The following is a 21,027-nucleotide window of genomic DNA, read 5'->3' on the forward strand; positions in this document are numbered from 1 at the left end:
TCTTTTAAATAAGTGAAGTCGTGTTTAAAAAGTATTTGATACCATTTCACAGCTTCTGCTTTGAATGGGTGCGATTATAAAAGAGCCCCAAAGAGCCCTTGAGCAGAAAAAGGCTGACAGAGGGAGAAGCATACATAAGAGTGTGGGGAAGTAAGAAAGTGATTACAAACAGGGACAATCAGGAACTTTTGGACACCCTTAAGATTTATGGAATATTTTAGCACAAAGACAGGCATATTCAGTTGTCCCCGAGTATTTGGTCATCTATCTGCGTTTTACACAGGAAAGAGGAGGAGTAAGAATAAGGCAAATGTCATCAGTGTTTCATAAGACGGCGTGTCGAGAAAGCTTTCTTTCTGGTAGGATTTACTGCAGGGATTTAGGAACTAGTGTATGCTTCCATAGGACTAACCGAGCAGCACAGGCTTGTGTTAGTACAAGGATAGAAATGAACAGATGTCTTGACCCAATCTGTGATGCCCTCTCTGTAATTCCTCTTTACATCTGGCACAAATAGGCATTCCAAAAAGACACGAGAAGATGGCACGTCCTTATTCAATGTGTTCTCTTGCAGCCCAGGAAGTCGTTTAAAAATCGTTATGTTCCGTGACAGGGAAGCCCTTGCGTGCAACTGTCCCAGCTGTGTCTTAACGAAGACCGACTCTGCGTGTTGGGTAGCCCTAGGATAGTGGTTAACTTAGTGCTCGTGCTCAGTACAATTTGTGGCCCCCACGTTTCACGGCCTTTCCCTTGGGACACTGGGAGTACACTGGGGGCGTTTTTGTTACGTTATTTTGCACCTCTGACCTCCCATCCGCAGACTGGGTTTACACAGTTGTCAGGCTGGTAAAATGTAAGGAGAGATTAAGGCTCTGTTTACTTACGGCCACACAATCATTGACGTTCACAGCTCCCAACGATTTCTGTAGAACTAACCCCAGTCTGAGCAGTCTGTTTATAGTTCTAGCCTCTGTCATCTGAACCCGTGGTGTGGGTTCTGCGGCTGCTTCCCACACAGCTGATTTAAAAAATATTCCCCTGACTTTCAGTTGATGTAGCCGATTAAACACCATTTTGAGACATTCTCGGTCAAGACTTCATTCCCGGATTAATTTTGACACCCCCCCCCCCCAAAAAAGAAGAGCACATTCCAAACCAGTTCCACATTTCTGTGCCTTTGTCAAGCACGTCAACACCAGCACTTCAGTATCTGTCCTGTCTTTCAAGAAATGAGTAGTTTATCATTTGGGATACAGAAGATACTTCCCCCCCCCCTTTTGTATGTGTATCGTTTATGTCTGCTGAGCAGGAAAAGCGCTGTGTCAGTTGTCGGGGGCATAGCTGTGGCCCCTGGATTCCAGGGCGGAGCACCCGCGGTCACAGCAGGGATTGTGTTTCTTGGAGGGTGTCGCCTCATTGGGCTCAGTGGAGTCGCTCACCGTGATGGGACTGTCTCTGGCAAAGACCTCAGTAGACTCTCTCCATAAGCAATCCACAGACACTTTGAAACAGTAACTGCTACACTTCGGCCGGGAGGCCTGTGTCGCGTTGTTGAAAATCTGCCTGCTATTTGACGTGGCGATCTTGATTTTCAGTGCAGCATCCACACGGTCGACCACTGTGTATATCCCTATACTGCCATCATCAAAACCCACTATGATGTTCAGGTGCCTCTGTGAGAGGGCGAGAAAAGTTGGTGTTTTGTAAAGGGAACAAGCACCGATAATTTTGCCGTCAGCCAGCCTCATTACAATCAAACTGGATATCACGCCGTTCTCGTCCTCTTCCTCCCCGTTTCGGAAACAAATGTATACCAGGTAGCGACCATCTCGGGACAGCCTTTGCCGCCAGATGACCCCAGAGGCGTGAACCACCCGTAACTTACCGCTGTGTAAATCCAGTACGTTGATATTGTCGTCTCCCCTGGATATAATGCCTAGCTTTCCGTTGGGAGAAATTTCGAAATCCTCCAGATTTTTCAAGAAGTTGTTGGGAAGCTGCACACGGCGACAGATCACCTCATCGGTCAGACTCCAGATATTCACGGTCTCGGCCGATGTGATAAACACAATGATGTCAGGACAGTCAGGGATCAATTTAAAACTTACAATGGTCGTGCCGTCTTCACAACAAAATTTCTTGGTGATGCTTCCGGTCCAGAGACTGACCGCCAGCACTTTGCTTTTGGTCATTCCCACCACGAAGGTATTCGCTGAGGTGATAAAGGCATTCTGCAAAGTGGTCAAAATGTTGCAGACCCTGTGGCCTGTGGCCAGTCTCCAAACCCTGGAGGCATTTTCCTCACACAGAGAGACCACAAACTGGTCATTGTGTGTAATTAGCAGCTGAGATATTCTCTGCCCGTTAATTCGGAAGAGGTTTTCGCCACTGCTGGTGTGCCAGACATACTGGCTGCTTTTATCATCTGAGGTCACCATTACATCTCCAGAGGATGTCAACACGCAGTGTTCGACTATTCCTTCATGCTTAAACACTGCTTCAAGGAACCCACTGCTGAAATTCCACTTATGGACACAATCAGAGCCATCGAGGGAATAAATGATTTCCCCTCTAGCAGGTAACACCAGGCTTTGGATGGGCTTCCCAGTCTTATCTATGTTGGACATAGCCGTGATTATATCTATATCCCAGATGGAAAGAACACCACTGGTTGATAAAGATAGCAGCATGTTGTGGTGACTAGATTTCACCAACTTGACGATGGTCCCTGAGATTTCCTGTAAGCTTGCCATACATTGTCCCGTGTCCCGCCTCCAAAAAAACACAGCTGAGGTATTTTCCATGGTCGCGATGATGCAGTCTCCATTCTTGGACAGCACAGCAGATATAAAGCGTTCATTGTGCTTAGCTCTGAACTTTTCAGCCACCTTCCACATGCCAGTATCTAAGAGCTCGATGCTGAGGGCTTTACAGATCAGAATTGCGTTTTGGTCCTCTGAAAGTTCTATGCTGACCACCTCGCTGTCTTCTCTTCTGCAGTCAAAGTCGTCAGTCAGCTGGGGACTGGAAATGTCCTCAGTATTCCAAACAGAAAGGCTTCCCTCACTATCTACCATTACCATTTCTTGAGCCGTGTCCAAGATAAGAAGAAACTTCACAAACCCACCCGAAAATTCAGATGTCACTGTACATAACTTTTCTCCACTCCCTAAATGAAATATGGTAGTGGTGTTCAGGTACTGTCCACAGAAAGCATACATGCCATCCAGAGAGCACTGGACACAGGTCACTTCGTACCAGCAGTGGAACTGATAAAGGGGCCATCCGTAGAGCAGATCGATGACAGTGACATCTTTGCTGGCTTCAAGCCACGCAAGGGCGTGGTTGACCGACAGGGTAAATCCATTGATGTAGGTGGAGCCGCTTCCGTGCTTGGTCCCTTTGATTTCCACTTCAGACAGAAGACAAGAATTCACATTGTCATAAACCAACAAGGTGTTATTTGTCGTAGCCACCACAAGATACTTCTCGTCACTGGTGAGTTTCATGCCCAGGATGACAGACTGGGCTGTGGTGATTTGCCTGAGCAGCTGACGAGTTTCCACATCCCACGTGCTGATGGAACCATTTTCTAAAGCTGCAAGGACAGTACTCGGGTTACAGGTGGGCAGAATCTCGGTGACATGCAGGTGACTAGATGACAAAGGAAGACGCTCCGGGCTATATGTCACGTCCATGGATGAATGTAACGGCACAATGGAGCAATATTTGGGCCCGTCTTTGTCACATTCTAAAAGGAGGTGTCTAAGTTTGGGCAGGGAACTCACGACAGGCAGCAGTCTTTGCTGAAGCTCTGCTGAAAGGGAGCCCGGAAATGCAGTGACCTTGTTTTTGATGCCACGGAGAGTGCTCGCCAGGAACTTCAGCTCCTTCTCTTGAGAGTAGGTGTAAGCCAGCTCGATGTCTGAAAGCACTTTGTCGAACTGGCCAATTTTGATCATGGTGTAAAGCCAGCTGAAGTTCATGATGATTCCGTAAAGCAGGTCTTCGGTTTTTCCACACCTTGTCAGGTGGTGCAAGAGCTCAGACATTTTCCGATGATTGACAAAAAAGATGTCCGGCTCCAGGGGATTACACTGGAAAACCCAGGGCTGGTCTGGAGCCTGTCTGTCAAAGGAGGCCTGTTCCATGAAGTGCTTTTCTTCCTCCAGCAGGCTTCTGCTGTCCAAGTCAAGGCAGCCATTCAAGTAGGGGTCTTCGAGGCAGAAAACTTTCCTCCTGCCCCCTGACCAGACTCCCAGGAAGTAGTCTGCCAGGATGGTGTGCATTTCACGCAGGTCACTGTCTTCCTGCAGATACAACTTCTGGGCTATGAGCTGCAGGTGTCTGTTGGCCCAGACCAGGAGTGTGACGTTCTTCACGTGTCTTTCTATCAAGTATCCGCTGAGACCCTCCTTGAGCCTCGCGATGTACAGATAAGGTACTCTCAGGGGATTGCTGGGCCTAGCGTTCTCATTGAGCTCATTCATGACACTGTTGTCTAGGGCCAACACATCCTCCAGTTCCATTTCACTCAAACCCATTTTGGCCATGGTGATGTAACCAAGAGCCCTAGAGACCAGTTTCTGACCACACTTCTTTTCCAAGGACCAGAATAGCTGCTCAATACTTTCATGAACGGTGACACAGAGGGAGGATTCATCGACGTCTTTATGAGATCTCCAATGCCTCACCTCCCTGAAGGTCAGGTTCACAAACATGGGCAGCGTGCACTTGGAGAATGCGTTGTTCACATAAATCTGCTGGCCTGATGTGACCTTCCTTTTGACCCGCAGCAGCTGGTGTTTGAGGACCTGGCTGCACATCTTCCTGTCCCGGGGAATTAGCTCGATGTAGTTGGCTTCTTCATGGATAAGGCACCTCAGTTTCTGTAAGATTCCATGTCTATTGGGCAGTGTGGACAGGACTATTCGAACAAAGCGGGGAAGGTGAGCTGGGAGCCACCAAAGCTTCCTGGCCTCATCACCCTCTGAGAGCTGCTCTAGGGCATCGAATATTATTACTAGAGGTCTCTGCAATGAAGACTCATTCAAAAGGTTTATAAATAAGTCACGAAGGTCATGGATTTTCTTAGGATAGCTTTGAACCAGACACCGGTAGTTAACTGCCAATTGTTCACAAACGCTTAGAAGGAGAGTCTTAAGGTCAGTACTCATGTCTGTGGTTCCTAGAAATCTCACGACGACTACTGGGTCAGATTCTGGTCCTGTGTCTTCATGTAGCCAGCCATAAGCCTAAAACGTAAAGGTAGTGTTTAGAATGGTAATATATATTCACATATATGTACACGTATAACACGTACAACAGCATTTCCTCTCTCTAGAGGTCAGACTGCTGGTAACCCTGACCATGCAGAGAGTGGCTTAGAACCAGGAAACCTTCTGAGAAGATCAAAGAGCTGTCACAAAGCTCATGCACTAAAATCTATCAGTGAGACCCTCAGGATCACTGTACTGAAGGTAATAAAATAGTGATAAAAGTATTATTCAATCACAAGGCAGCACTTAGCTTGTATTCTAAAAGTTACAAAGTATTTCACAAACAAAATCTGCATATCCAGTATGGTCCGTTTTTCATCACTGAATCCTATTTCCTGGAATGGTTGTTGGCACACAGTAGGTGCTTAGTATTTGTTCAATGAATAGATTAAGTAGTGATTTACACATTATATTGCATCAGATATTTTCATTAATTGAGATCACGTATGGCTGATCAAATTCCTAGTTAATTAGAATGCAGTAAAAATAATACTAAGATACTGAATAAAATCTTATATGATTCAGAGATACAGGGTCATCTTTATGATTATTTATCACTGTCATAAAAATCTATATAGGGGCACCTGGGTGGCTCAGTCAGTTGGGCTGCCGGCTTCAGCTCAGGTCATGATCTCGTGGTCTGTGGGTTTGAGCCCCGTGTCAGGCTCTGTGCTGGCAGCTCAGAGCCTGGAGCCTGCTTCCGATTCTGTGTCTCCCTCCCTCTCTGCCCCTCCCTTGCTTGCTCTCTGTCTCTTTCTCAAATAATAAACGTTAAAACAAATCTATATCATGCTGGCTAAAATTTTGTTAAATTTTGCATTTTTATAACAGACAGCTTACCATATATAAACAGTCAGTTATCAGCCCTAGCATTATGTCTCTGTAGGATAGATGGATTATAGTATCATTTTACAGCAGAGTAAACTGAGGCCCAGACTGTAGAAATGACTTGCTGAGAGTTAAATGGTTACCAAGAGACAAAGCTGGAGTTATTTATTTTTTTTCTCTTGAAATTGTAGAGTTAAGGAGATAACATATATAAAGGGGCTGCTAAGTTTAGCATTTCTCTGTCTGGAAAGGCAAGGACAAGAAGGGATACGATCAAAGTGTAAAACAGATTCCAAAGTCTATTTTTAGGGAAATAATGTCTTTTAGTAACCCTTGGAATTTACCAAGGGTACTCCTTAGGAAACATATTTTATAAATGAGTAAGTAAGTTTATGAAACTTGGTTCCTCAAGATATATAGTTCAAGGCACCTGGGTGGTTCAGTCAGTTAAGCGTCCGACTTCAGCTCCAGGTCATGATCTCATGAGTTTGAGCCCCACACCCAGCTCTGTGGGCTGTGCAGTGATAGTGCGGAGCCTGCTTGGGATTCTCTCCCTCTCCCTCTCTCTCTGCCCCTCCCCTACTTGCGCTCTCTTTCTCTGTCTCAAAATAAATAAATTTAGGGGGGAAAAAAGATCTAGTTCAGGTTAAGGTATGAGTAAGTTTGGAAAAAAGTATGGATGTCAGTTTCAGCATGAGCTATTCAGGAAAAGAAGCAGTTTATTGTTTAGCCCCAACCTTTGAGGTTGACATGGAGGAAGATAATCCTGCCGTCCTACTACAACTGTCCTTCAGTGGCAAATCAGAGAATGCAGTATTTTGTCCCTCCGTGGATTGCTTATGATGATTATGTGCATTGTCCTCTCTCCTGCTAGTCATGCGTTGTTGAGACTATGATATCTGTAGAGAGTGCCTCTCTGATCATGAGCTTGTGTCCATGGAAATGTTAGGCATGTAGGAGATAATCTCGAGATAAACACAAGATGTCTGTCTGCATCCTGACAAGGGACATGAAGTCACACATAGAGCACAGGTTGTCATCGGCGGGACAGACATTCCCCAGGAGAGAGGCGAGTGGAGCAGAGGCAGTGGACGTAGAAACAGGTAAGGCTTCTTGTGGCACCAGGGTCCTGGACTGTGAGTAGACACACTGGTGGCTGAACAAAACGTCCAGAAGAATGAGAGCTCAGAAAACCATTTCTCGGGGCACCTGGGTGGTGCAGTTGGTTTAGTGTCCAACTTTGGCTCAGGTCATGGTCTTGTGGTTCGTGGGTTCAAGTCTTGCATCGTGCTCTGTGCCGACAGCTCAGAGCCTAGAGCCTGCTTTGGACTCTGTGTCTCCTCTCTTTCTGCCCCTCCCCTACTTGCTCTTGCTCTCTCTCTCTCTCTCTCTCAAAAATGAATAAACATTAAAAACAGAACAAAACATTTCTCAAGTTGACCAACTCAACTGTCACCACACTCTGCCCCTGGGGAGACTGTTTATCTCTACAGGCGCATCAGCACATGCTTCACAGTTCTTTACCTCCTGGGCTACAGCACGCACAGTTGCATCCCATGCACATTTAATATAGTCGAGTCCAACAACATTTGTCCCTTCAACCACCTCACCCTTCCCTCTTCCAGAGTAAAAGAGCCCTCAAGTGAACGTGAAATGGTGTACATGGTTGTTTTCTCCTTGGATTTCAGCTGCTATGTGCTCCTTGTAGCGTTGCTGTCTTGCTTACTTGGAACAACTCTGAAGTGTGAAGGTTCACATACAAATTAGTATTCAAACATACACGCACACAAAACTTAATTTGACACAGCATGGGTCTTAAATGCAAGCCTGCCACTGCTTTCGGTGTTCAATTAGAAAAGAGCTATGTCATTTAACACTAGAGGAAAAACCAGCAGCTGGGCTTGGCATATTAAGAAATGGCAAATTAACTCTCCTAAGGGCTTTAAAAAAAAATGTTCATTTATTTTGAGAGAGAGAGATTGAGAGGGAGGGTGCGTGTGGATGAGCTGGGGGAGGGAGAAAGAGAACCCTTAGCAGGTGCCACGCTGTCAGTGGGAGCCTGACTCGGGGCTCGATCTCATCTGAGATCATGTCCTGAGCCCAAGCCAAGAGTTGGACACTTAAACCACTGAGCCACCCAGGCGCTCCTCCTGAGGACTTTTTAACAGTAAGCTTATGCACCTGATTTTTGCTGGCGTGCTTTCTCAGGAACCTAATCTCGATATAAGTTGGAACACAACGGTCCCCGCTCTTGTCCTCAAGATGACCTGCCTGAGATTGTGTAGCATGTGACAGATGACAAGGGTGTTTTGTGAAGGTGAAGGAAGCTGTGTTCTCGGGAGAGTAACCACAGGAACGACAGTATAGGGACGCTGAAGTAATGCCAGGATAATGTAGACCATCAGGCTTGGAGAGCAAGTGCACAGGAGCTCAAAATGGAACTAGTTTCATCCAGTTTAGACTGACATGCCAAGACAGTAGACACCACATTCCAGAGTGAGGTTCCAGACCATCATGCAAAATTTGTAAGGGACTTGTGAAAACCAGTTTTGCTGCCTTTAGTGGACTACTCACCTTCAGCCTAAAGACGCGTTTCAAGAGGCCAAGAAAAACACTGGAGGTTAGGGTGCTGGGGGGCATATCTATGACCACTCACTCCCAAAGGGGAGGGCTGAGAGATGTCCCCACTTCTCGCCCAGGGAAAGGGGCAGTGATGAACCACTTATGGGGTGTCCCCAGAGCTGGGGAGACAGATGTCATCAGACGCCTGAGAAATATGGAGGTTGACCGACAAGACTGGCTAGCTGCTGGGATGGAGGAGTGAATGAGAGCTCTGTATTGCAACTGGAGTTTCACAGGGCGAAAAGTACCTGCATGTCCCCCATGGGTCAGATACGGGCCACTGGCAAGACTGAGCTGACAGAGTTTTGGTTGGTTCTGTTTGCCCCAGGTCCTGTCCAAGGGAGCTTGCTGGGCCATGGACCTTGGCAGAAAGGTATTAGAAGTGTGGCTGCATGTCCAGGAGCCATGGAAGTGACCAGCTGGAAAAAAAAATGCATCAGCCTGTGTTTGGGGAACTGTAGGTAAGATGCTCAGCGAGTACAGGTCAAGGGATGTGGGAGGGAAAGGACATCCAGGAAACTAGAAGAAGGCCTCAGAAGAAATAGGAGGGAGCTTTGTAAGCACCTGCCAAGACTAGAGAGGGTGGAACCCAATATTCAGAACAGTACTGGTCACGTAAGAACTTTCTGGCCACCTTACCTTTCCTGTATCCCCGAAGCCACAACTCTATAGGAGTCACAGCCCTACAAGGGTCTAGTGCTTGAGGTTAGGGATGGAGGGGAAGAAGTACTATGTGGTGAAAGAAGGAGAAGACAATCACATCCCCACTTCCCACAGCAGGTGCCATGCTTACAGTGAGCCCCAGCTGTGGGAGAGAAATATAAACTCAAGTTTTAATTATCACCTTAGACTGGGCATATTTAATTTCTGAACTGAGAATGACTCCGTGTCCAGAGTGACTGGAGGGCTTGTCTGTGGTGATAGAGGTGACGGGAGCTGTGAGATCTGCCCTGGTTTCCATCCAAATGGGAATGAGCCCCACAACATGAGTTTGACCAAAGAGAAAAAAATGAAGCTGTTGTCTAACTGCACCCGATGTGCCTTATTCTTTCACTCTGACTGTTACACCAGCATAAGAGAGACACTGAAGTATCCATTCCACAAAGACGAATAAAAATTCACAGAAAATGGAAATGACCGCGATCAACTTATCTTCTCTGCAAAGTAAAAGATTGTTACAAACAAGCAGGTGAAAGAATAGGCTTTTACCTTCTTTGCCACCTCAGCCAGCAGGAGAGTCTTCCCGGTACATGGTCCGCCGTAAATGACGAGGGGGTTGATGTGCCCAGTTTTGCTCGGAAGAACATATTTATGCACTATGTTGAGAGACTCACATTTGTACTCATAGAAGGAGGCGTATGTCTTACATAATGACGCATGCTGGAGGATTTCATCGTAGAGCGTGTCAGTTTCGGTGTCAAAATTCTGCTGAACGGTTGCCTGAATTATATCGATCATGTCCTCATAAAATTGCTTACCGAGTCCTTCTATGTAATGATTTTCTATTTCTTGGGAATATCCCAGTTTCATGTCGCAATGAGTAACCGACGTGTACACTCTCAGATTAGATGACGCAACAAGAGTAGGAATAAATTCATCCCTGAGTTTTATCAGCTTCTCTTGGGCTTCTGCGTCCCGCATAATCCTTGGTTCTGCTCCAGTTATATCCATGTACTTTCCCATCTCTGGGATTTTCACAAAACGTTCAATGTTAGCAATTTTCCGAATGTAGCAGACACACTTCTTTAGGAATGCTGGAGTTTGCTTTCCTAGAGCAAAGTCAAACTCGTCCTCTATCGCTGAAAGAAAACATGGCACGGGGTTTATTGTCTAGAGCAAAGGAGCAGTGGGCCTGCACTCCCAGTACTTATCTCTCTAGTCGCTGGGGGAGACTATTTAGCTCGCAGTGTGGAGCAGAGTTGTCTGTAGATTACTCTCTTGACTCCTTAATTTCCTATCTGCCTTTTCCTAAACAGCTGGGAACCTAGGGGCGCCTAGGGAGTTCAAGCCCTGCATCGGGTTCTGCGCTGGCAGTGTGGAGCCTGCTTCAGCTCCTTTCTCTCCCTCTCTTTGCCCCTCCCCCTTGCATGCACACACATGTGCATGTGCGCGCGCGCGCGCTCTCTCTCTCTCTCTCTCTCTCTCTCAAAAATAAGTAAAGAAATAAACCTGGGGAAAAAAAACCAAACCAGCCAGGAAACCGGGACACTGTGGGTTTTGCTTACAATTATTTAATTGCCTTCCCAGAGAAGTTGAACATAAGCATGAAAAAGAAAGGGTACCAAGTTTATGGTTGATTCTTTTAAGTTCCTGTTCAGCTTCTCTGACCTCAGGGGTTCTAATAGCGAAGAGCAGGGACCTGCTGGAGCCAGGCAGGAATGAGGAAGAGGCCAAAGGACACATCCAGTTTACTTTTTGCTTGTCAGTGTCTCCTTTACAATGTGGCTTCACCATTGTGTTTGGGGTGCATTGTGCCCCAGACAGGTATGTGTAAATACTAGTATAAGAGCATGTTCAGCATATAATCATGTTCTGATTATTGATCAATATGAATTAACCCATATCACTGTAACTTCCATTATGTCCATTGGAGCAGGTACAGAAAAGGGACTTAGTGTGTACATTTATTTATTTGAAAATAAACCGGGTTATGGCTTACAATATGCTTACAAGTAAATACACATTATAAATCACTGAGGCCCCATAGCAACATTTAGAACTGGAGCATTAGTAACAAAAACATCACTTGTGCATGATTTTAGGGAGGACAAATAAAAAGAAATGAAATAATTAAACCAATGGCAATGAACTTTGAGGCAAGTAATCTTTTAAAACTGGCTCCCTCCCCACCCTCCTCTGCTTTCCTTCATCCAGTTGGTCTTAACTGAGTGTCTACTATGTGCCAGGTGTGCTGCTAGCTGCTCAGGATACAGTGCTGAGAGAAAATAGACAATGCTGAGAGAAAAAGCCATTATGGCGTTTACAGTCTAGTAGAGGTTGGTGGACTTGAGTCATTGAATCCCACAAAGAAATGTTTTATGACTTTTTTAGTCTTGTGAAGGAGAATAATATGGTACAATAAGAGCAAACCATTAGGAGGGCTACCCTACTTAGAGAGTCAGGGAAGCCTTCCTTAAGGAGGTGACTACTAGGCTATGATCTGATGGAAGAATTGGGGTTTGGGGTGGGCCATGAATATGCAGGGTGTGGGTGGCCAGAAACTGAAAATATTCTGGGACGCCTTGGTGGCTCAGTCGATTAAGCATCTGACTTTGGCTCAGGTCATGATCTCTCACAGTTCATGAGTTTGAGCCCTGCATCAGGCTCTGCACTGACAGTGTGGAGACTGCTTGGGATTCTCCCTCTGTCCCTCTCCCACTCATGCTTTCTCTCTCCTTCAAAATAAATAGAGAAACTTAAAAAAGAAAGAAAGAAACAAAACATTTCAATGTGCTTGCTGGCCACAACTCCAACATCAAACAAAACCCAGAACATACATGTATTCTATACAGTAACTATGAAGGAAGTCGGGAACTGTATTTTTAAGTGGTGCCTTTTTGTGGAACTCTCTTGATAATTTTTTCAGTAATGATAGCAATCAGTCAGAAGCGATGACTCAAGTAAAAAAGATATGTTTATAGCCAGCAGTGTGGAGTGAGCTGTGCTATGGTCCTCAGTACATAATACAAAGGGTTTTGATCAAGCAAGTTGGTTAATGAGGCCTGTTAAAGGACCTTATACAATCTACATCTACTCTTCTTTTTATGGGAGTAAGAACTTACTGTAATGTAGATGAGGGAGGCTGTAAGAAACCTACAGAAGGAGCCTTTGGCTCCTCTTTTCCGGCCATCTGTGTAACATGCCGGGGGGCACCCTGGATCAACCAGGTGCTACCTTCTGTGCGTCATGAGGACGAAGGAGATGTCAACCTATAGCACGTATACCTAACAGATGATAACCAGAGATATGCACTGTTACCTCTGAGGCCCAGAAAACAAATCAACTGTAACTGACATTGTTATCATTCCTATGGAAAGAATGTTTCAATCAGGAGTGTTGATTATAAAGGGATTGTAAGAAGAGATAGAGACAAACCAAGTTGGTAGAACCCATCTAAGCTTGGCTCAGGGGGGAAAAAAGAGGCTGTACATAAGAATGCCTGGTTGATGGTATAGACTTACTAAATATACCTGAATAAGTGAGTCACATGAGACAAAGAAAACTCCATAGATATATTTCTAGAAACCAAGTGTATTCTTGTGATTTGGGGGGACTTTTATTAATAATTATTGATATTTATTTGCCTATAAATATTATAAATTTCCCCAGAAAATTCTTCCCGGAGCACCATATTTGTTTTCTGTCTTTGCATTTTTCTAAATATCCTAAAGTTTAACTGGCCACGGCACCTGATGAAGATAACGTTAGGAGAGTTCCAGCCCTGGCAACTGTCATTCATGAGATATAGATCCCCAAAACTACTGTCCCTGAGACCACTCAGTTTTAATGTTCATAGTTGGACACTGTGTTGGGGTCTAGTTTACCTCTCTTCCTCTGCTGTTATTTTATGAAGGAGAAAGTGGGAGTGTGAAAAATTACATTCAGATATAAATGTATATCAGATATAAAGAGTTCACCTTCCCAGATGCTACCAAGTATTCATATTCCAACATTTCTGAAAATATTAATCTACTATATCCCCTTCAACACACCGACACTTCCCCGGCCATTCTTATTTGTGTAGACATGGTCTTAAAATGAGCTTGAAATGTAAAATAAATAAAATTGTTAGAAGCATGCATATCTTTAAGAGATGTGCTCCAAGCAGAGAACAGTCCACAAGGAGTGTTTGTACTACATAGTATGAATATGAAGTTATTCATCTTCCTATGGTTGGCCACATGGACAGAGTTCTCTAGAGAAAATTAGGGGACAGTTTTTGCTGGTGAAATACTTGAACTGTATGATCCTAAATAAGAGGAAGCCTTCCCCAAATTGGCATCTCTTACATCACGAATAGGAAGGCTTTTGCTCTGGGCATTTTCTCCCATTACAGCACATTTTTAGGACCAGGTTTTGTTCTTGATAAACATGAAGAACTGGAGCCTCAAAATTGGATCAAAAAGATCCCAGAGGAACAAGGATATTTGTCAATCTGTGTATTCTAAAGATAGTACTTATTCTGGCCAATTTAAATATTTTCAGAGAGACCTAAAATCAGACCTAATTTTTGATAGCTTCCAGAGAATGCATTTCTCAAAAATACTTATAATTTCCCTAAGCTTGAAATACACGTATACAGAGAGAATGGTTTCAAGTGCCTTTTAGGTTTTCATAGATTCTTTGTCACGTCATTCACAAAACCAACCTGCAAATGCATCTGCCATTGCTTTTTCCTCAATAATTCTTCATTATCAGTTTTAAAAATAAATGTTCTATATCTGATTATTTTTACCCAGTTGTGTTTGTCCCCTGGAAACTACAGCTGACATATTCCTTCAGATCTGTGGCTTCCTGCACATCCTTTAAAAATAAAGTCTCCTGGGGCGCCTGGGTGGCTCAGTCAGTTAAGCGTCCAACTTCGGCTCAGGTCATGATCTCACGGTTCGCATGCTCAAGCCCCACGTCGGGCTCTGTGCTGACAGCTCAGAGCCTGGGGCCTGCTTCGGATTCTGTGTCTCCCTCTTTCTCTGCCCCTCCCCTGCTCATGCTCTGTCTCTGTCCGTTAATAATAAATAAATGTTAAAAAAATTTTTTTAAAAAATAAAGCCTCCTTTCTGTGGCTGAGAAAGGCTGACAAGTGGGTCTCTGCTCATTTTTATTTTAAGGTTTTTGTTTTAGATTTTTGTTTTATTTTAAAGTTAAATGAGATCCTGCCACCGCCTTCTTTATTTCTCAACCTCTAATGGCTTACCCGCTTACCCAGAAGAAAGCATAAGGTTCTTATTATGCTTCACCTCTGCCTCCCCAGGCCTGGCTACCTTTACCTTCTTCCTGCTCCCGGAACTTACTAAGCACATTCCTCTCTCAGGGATCTTGAATCTGGTAATCCCCCTGCCCGGAATTCTCTTAGAGTACAGCTGGCTCTGAATCCCATCATTCAGCTCAAAGTCCCTTCCTTACTGCCCACTCTATCGACATCTGAACCCCCACATCGTTCAACAAAACTAAAAGGCAACTTCCTTAACCAGACCCCGTTACTGTGTCTTGTTTATTCATCCTATGTATCCTTTCCAAAATGATCCTGTTCATTTATTTGATAACTTGCCTGTCGTTTATTTTCCCACACTAAAAAAAATAAGTTCTAGGAGAGACGGATCTGCCTTCTTATTCATTGTTGTATCCTCAGTGCCTGGCACATAGCAGGCTCTCAATGTTTGCTGAGTGAGTGAGTGAGTGAGTGCATGAATCAATGAACAGAATGAATGAATGAACTGAGAACACTGGCAGAGTTTGCTCTATTCTCTGCAGCCTCCTCTGACTTCTTTTAAAATCACATTTTCTGGAGAAGTCATCAAATTAAGTAAAGGCCCATCTGTGGGTTAAAAGAAAAGAACACTTGCCTCTCCAGGAGAAGGAAACATTTAGAAAAGTTAGATTTCATCAGGCAGTAAATGAAATGAAATTCGTAGACCCATAAAAGGGAAGCCATGAACACATCTCTTACTGATCTCTTCTTTAGTTTACCAAAGATGTGTGACAGTTACCTGAGAACAGGTACCTCTTAGCTTGGCTATATTTCATTTTCCCCTTTTCATGTAACAGTTTTACAGCAGCCTTGAATATCTTCTTGATCTCATCTGATATCTCTTGCCAGGTCTTCTCATTGTTGGCTTTGGCAGAAGGCTGCATCTATGGAATTGTAAAAGGGAGATATTAGTCTTAAAATCATCAAAAGATAAGTCACTATTTAAGTGCAAGAAAAGCACTATTATTTGAAGGCCCTTTATGTGCCAATATTATGATAGGTGCCTAACGGGCCATATCTCGTTGAATCCCCCTATAACCCTGAAAGTTAGAAATGATGTCCATGTTATGTGTGAATTTACCCGAATTACACAGAATTTGTTTGTTGCGCTTTCTTATTATAACAGGTATTTCCTTTTTTCTTTTTTACATATTTATTTTAATTATATTGAGTTAACACAGTGTTATATTAGTTTTACACGTATGGTAGAGTGATTCAACACTTCCATACATCACCTGGTGCTCATCACAAGTGCACTCCTTAATCCCCATCATCTGTTTAACCCATCCCCCCACCCACCTCCCTTCTGGTAATCATCAGTTTGTTCTCTATAGTTAAGAGTCTGTTTCTTGGTTTCTCTCTCTATCTCTCTCTCTCTCACTCTTCCTCTCTCTCCCACCTTCCCTCCCTCCCTGTCTTTCCCCCTCCTTCCCACCCTCTCTTTTTCCCTTTGCTCATTTGTTTTTCTTCCTAAATTCCACATGAGTAAAATATTATGGTATTTTGTATTTCTCTGACTTCACTTAACATTATACTCTCTACCTCTAGCCATGTTGTTGCTAGAGGCAAGATTTCATTTTTATGGCTGAGTAATATTCCATTGTGTATATTCCATTTTTATGGCTGAGTAGTATTCCACTGTCCAACTTCTTTATCCATTCATCAATCAATAGACACTTGGGCTACTTCCATAGTTTGGCTATTATAAATAATGCTTCAGTAAACATAGGGATGCATGTATCCCTCCAAATTCATGTTTTTGTATTCTTTGGGTAAATACCCAGTAATGCGATTGCTGGATAGTAGAGTGGTTCTATTTTTAACTTTATGAGGAACCTCCATACTGTATTCCACAGTGGCTGCACCAGTTTGCATTCCCACCAACAGCATACGAAGTTTCCCTTCTCTTTTAACCGACAACACCTGCTGTTTCTTGTGTTGGTGATTTTAACCATTAACACTAACAGGTGTGAATATCTCATATTGGTTTTGATTTATATTTCCCTGATGATCCATGATGTCGAGCATCTTTTCATGTGTCTATTGGCCATCTGGATGTCTTCTTCAGAAAAATGTCTGTGCAGGTCTTCTGCCCATTACTTAACTAGATTACTTGTTTTCTGGGGGTTGAGTTTTATAAGTTCTTTATATACTTTGGATACCAGCCCTTTATTGGATAAGTCATTTGCAAATATCTTCTCCCATTCAGTAGGTCACCTATTAGTTTTGTTGATTGTTTCCTTCCCTGTGTAGAAGCTTTTTGTTTTGATAGAGTCCCAATAGTTTGTTTTTCCTTTTGTTTATCTCACCTCAGGGGACCTATCTAGAAAATTTGGTATAGCCAGTGTCAGAGAAATTACTCTCTGTGCTATGTTCTAGGATTTTTATGGTTTCAGTTCTCAAGTTAGGTCTTTAATACATTTTGAATTTATTTTTGTGTATGGTGCAAAAAAAAAGTGGTCCAGTTTCTTTCTTTTGCATGTTGCTGTCCAGTTTTCCCAACATAATTTGTTGAAGAGACTGTCCTTTTCCCACTGGATATTCTTTCCTGCTTTGTTGAAAATTAACCATATAGTTGTTGAAAATTAACCATATAGTTGTAGGTTTATATCTGGGGTTTCTGTTCTGTTCAATTGATCCATGGGTCTGTTTTTGTGCCAGTACCATACTGTTTTGATCACTACAGCTTTGTAATATAACTTGAAGTCCAGAATTGTGATGCCTCTAGCTTTGCTTTTCTTTTTCAAGGTTGATTTGGTTATTGGGGGTCTTTTGTGGTTCCATACAAATTTTAGAATTGTTTGTTCTAGTTTTGTGAAAAATGCTGTTGGCATTTTGATAGGGATTGCATTAAATGTGTAGATTGCTTTGGGTAGTGTAGACATTTTAACAATATTTGTTCTTCTAATCCATGAGTATGGAATGTCTTTCCTTTTCTTTGTGTCATATTCAGTTTCTTTCATTGGTTATTTGTAGTTTTCAGAGTACAGGTCTTTCACCTCTTTGGTTAGGTTTATTTTTAGGTATCTTATTATTTTTGATGCAGTTGTAAATGCGATTGTTTTCTTAATTTCTCTTTCTGCTGTCCCATAATTGGTATATAGAAATGCAACAGATTTTCCTACATTGATTTTGTATCCTGTAACTTTACTGAATTTGTGTATCAGTTCTAGCAGGGTTTTGGTGGAGTCTTTCAAGTTTTCCAAATATAGTATCATGTCATCTGCAAATAGTGAAAGTCTTACTTCTTCCTTACAGATTTCGATGCCTTTTATTTCTTTTTGTTCTCTGATTCGTATGGCTAGGACTTCCAGTACTATGTTGAATAAAAGTAGTGGGAATGGATATCCTTGTCTTGTTCCTGATCTTAGGGGAAAGGATCTCAGTTTGTCCCTCACTGAGGATATTAGCTGTGGGTTTTTCATATATAGACTTTATTATGTTGAGGTATTTTCCCTCTAAGCCTACTTTGTTATCATGAATGGATGTTGCACTTTGTCAAATGCTTTTTGTGTGTTTATTGAAATGATCATATAGTTCTTATCCTTTCTCTTGTTAATGTGATATATCACACTGATTGATTTATGAGTATTGAACCACCCTTGCAACCCAGGAATAAATCCCACTTGAATGTGGTGAATGATTTTTTAAATGTATTATTGAATTCACTTTGCTAATATTTTATTGAGGATTTTTGCATCTTTGTTCATCAGGGATATTGGCTTACAGTTTTAAATGGTGTCTTTATCTGCTTTTGGTATCAGGATAATGCTGGCCTGATAGGATGTATTTGGAAGTTTTCCTTCCATTTCTATTTTTTGGGATAGTTTGAGAAGAATAGGTATTAACCTCTTCTTTATATATTTGGTGGAAATCCTTTGTGAAGACTTCTGGCCCTGGACTTTTGTTTGTTGGGAGATTTTTGATTATTGATTTATTTTCTGGTTATCAGTCTCTTCAAATTTTCTAGTTCTTGTTTCAGTTTTCATAGTTTATATGCTTCTAGGAATTTATCCATTTCTTTTAGGTTGTTCGATTTGTTGGCATCTATTTTTTCATAATATTCTCTTATAATTGTATTTCTGTAGTGTCAGTTATTTCTCTCTCATTTGTGATTTTATTTATTTGAGCCCTTTTTCTTTTTCCTTGATAAGTTTGGACGCAGGTTTATCAATTTTATTGATATTTTTTCAAAGAACCAGCTTCTTGTGTGTGTGTGTGTGTGTGTGTGTGTGTGTGTGTGTGTGTGTGTGTGTATTTATTTGTTTTGGTTTTTATATCATTTATTTCTGCTCTAATCGTTATTATTTCCTTCCTTATGCTGGTTTTAGGTTTCATTTGTTGTTCTTTTTCTAGTTCCTTCAGGTGTAAGGTTAGGTTGTTTATTTGAGATTTTTTTTTTTGCTTCTTGAGGTATACCTGTATTGCTATAAACTTCCCTCTTAGAACTGCCTTTACTGCATACCAAAGGTTTTGGATCATTATGTTTTCATTTTCATTTGTCTCCATATATTTTTTTATTTCCTCTTTGATTTCTTGACTGAACCATTCATTATTTACTAGCATGTTATTTAACCTCCATGTATTTGTGGTCTTTCCAAATTTTTTCTTGTGGTTGACTTCTAGTTTTATAGCATTGTGGTCAGAAAAGTTGCATGGTATGACTTTGATCTTCTTGTATTTTTTGAGGTTTGTTTTGTGGGCTAATATATGATCTATTCTGGAGAATGTTCCATGCGCACTTGAAAACATGTGTATTCTGCTGTTTTAGAATGGGATGTTCTTAATATATCTGTTAAATCCATTCAAAGCCATTGTTTCCTTTTTGATTTTCTGTTTAGATGATCTATTGATGTAAATGGGTTATTAAAGTCCCCTACTATTATTGTATTATTTGTTAGTTCCTTTATGTTTGTTATTAACTGTTTTGTGTATTTGGATGCCTCTATGTTGGGTGCATAAGTATTTACAATTGTTATATCTTCTCGTTGGATTGTCCTCTTTATTATTACATGGTGACCTTTGACTCTTGTTACAGTCTTTTTTTTAAAGTCTGTTTTGTCCAATGTAAGTATTGCTAGTCTGGCTTTCTTTTGACATTTGTTTGCATGATAAGCATTTCTCCATTCTCTCACTTTGAGTCTGCAGGTGATTCAGGTCTAAAGTGAATCTCTTGTAGGCAACATACAGATGTGTCTTGTCTTTTTATCCATTCTGTCACTCTATGTCTTTTGATTGGAGCATTTAGTCCATTTACATTCAAAGCAATTACTGACAGTATATATTTATTGCAATTTTATTACTTGTTTTATGGTTGTTTCTGAAGATTTTCTATGATCCTTTCTTGTCTTCTATTATGTTTGCCAATTTGGATTCCTTTCTCTTTATTCCTTGCATATTTATTAGTAATTTTTGATTTGTGGTTACCATTAGGTTTGTATATAACCTCTTCTGCATATAGCAGTCTATATTAAGTTGATCATCATTTAAGTTTGAACACATTCTTTTCTCTTCTCTTCCCCATGTTTTAGGTATATGTTATTTTATACCCATTTTTTTGTGAATTCCTTGATTGATTTTTTTACAGAAATATTCACTTTTACTGCTCTGTCACTTTTAGTCTTTCCTTCCCACTTAAAGAGACCCCTTTACTATTTCTTACAGACCTGGGTTAGTGGTTATGAAGTCCTTAATTTTTATTTGTCTGGGAAATTGTCTCTTCTCTCATTCTGAATGATAACCTTTCTGGATAGAGCTTTCTTGGCTGCAGGTTTTTCCCATTCAGCACTTTGAATATATCGTGCCACTCCCTTCTGGCTTGCGAAGTTCCTATTGAAAAACCTCCTGCTAGACTTATGGGTTTTCCCTTGTAAGTAACTGACTTCTTTGGTCTTGCTGCTAAAAAAAAATTTTTTTATCACTAGATTTTATCAATTTAATTACAATATATCTTGGCATGGGTCTGCTGTTGTTGATTTTGATGGGAGTTCTCTGTGCCTACTGGATCTGGATCTATTTTCTTCTCCAGAATAGGGGAGTTTTCAGCTATTATTCCTGCAAATAAAGTTTCTATCCCCTTTCTCTCTTCTTCTTCTGGGACTAGTTCCCTAAGTCTCTTCTTGTTTTGCATAATTCTTTTTTTTCTTTTCTTTTGTTCAGCTTGATTACTTTCCATTGCTCTGTCATCCAGGTCACTAATTCATTCCTCTGTTTCTTCCAGCCTGCTGTTCATTCCATCAAGTGTGTTTCTTATTTTGTTTATTGAGCCCTTTATCTCTGCTATGTTATTCTTTATCTCTGTGTTATGGGTTTCACTCATGTCCTCCACTC

At 41.9% G+C, this 21,027-nt stretch overlaps 1 protein-coding gene across 2 annotated transcripts in view; it reads right to left on the minus strand.

Moving 5' to 3' along the window:
* Positions 1-1,269: 1,269 nt before the first annotated feature.
* Positions 1,270-21,027, minus strand: part of NWD2 (NACHT and WD repeat domain containing 2) — a 179,423-nt gene continuing 159,665 nt past the window's right edge. For both annotated transcript variants that reach the window (XM_015076960.3, XM_053217468.1), the window contains 3 exons: positions 15,437-15,581; positions 9,939-10,528; positions 1,270-5,255 (listed from right to left, as the gene is read on the minus strand). In XM_015076960.3, the coding sequence (XP_014932446.3) occupies positions 1,323-5,255; positions 9,939-10,528; positions 15,437-15,581 (4,668 nt within the window). In that variant the 3' untranslated portion in view covers positions 1,270-1,322. The remainder of the gene's footprint in view (positions 5,256-9,938; positions 10,529-15,436; positions 15,582-21,027) is intronic.

Source organism: Acinonyx jubatus, chromosome B1, assembly GCF_027475565.1.
Source record: "Acinonyx jubatus isolate Ajub_Pintada_27869175 chromosome B1, VMU_Ajub_asm_v1.0, whole genome shotgun sequence".
In the NCBI taxonomy this organism is placed as follows: Eukaryota; Metazoa; Chordata; class Mammalia; order Carnivora; family Felidae; genus Acinonyx; species Acinonyx jubatus.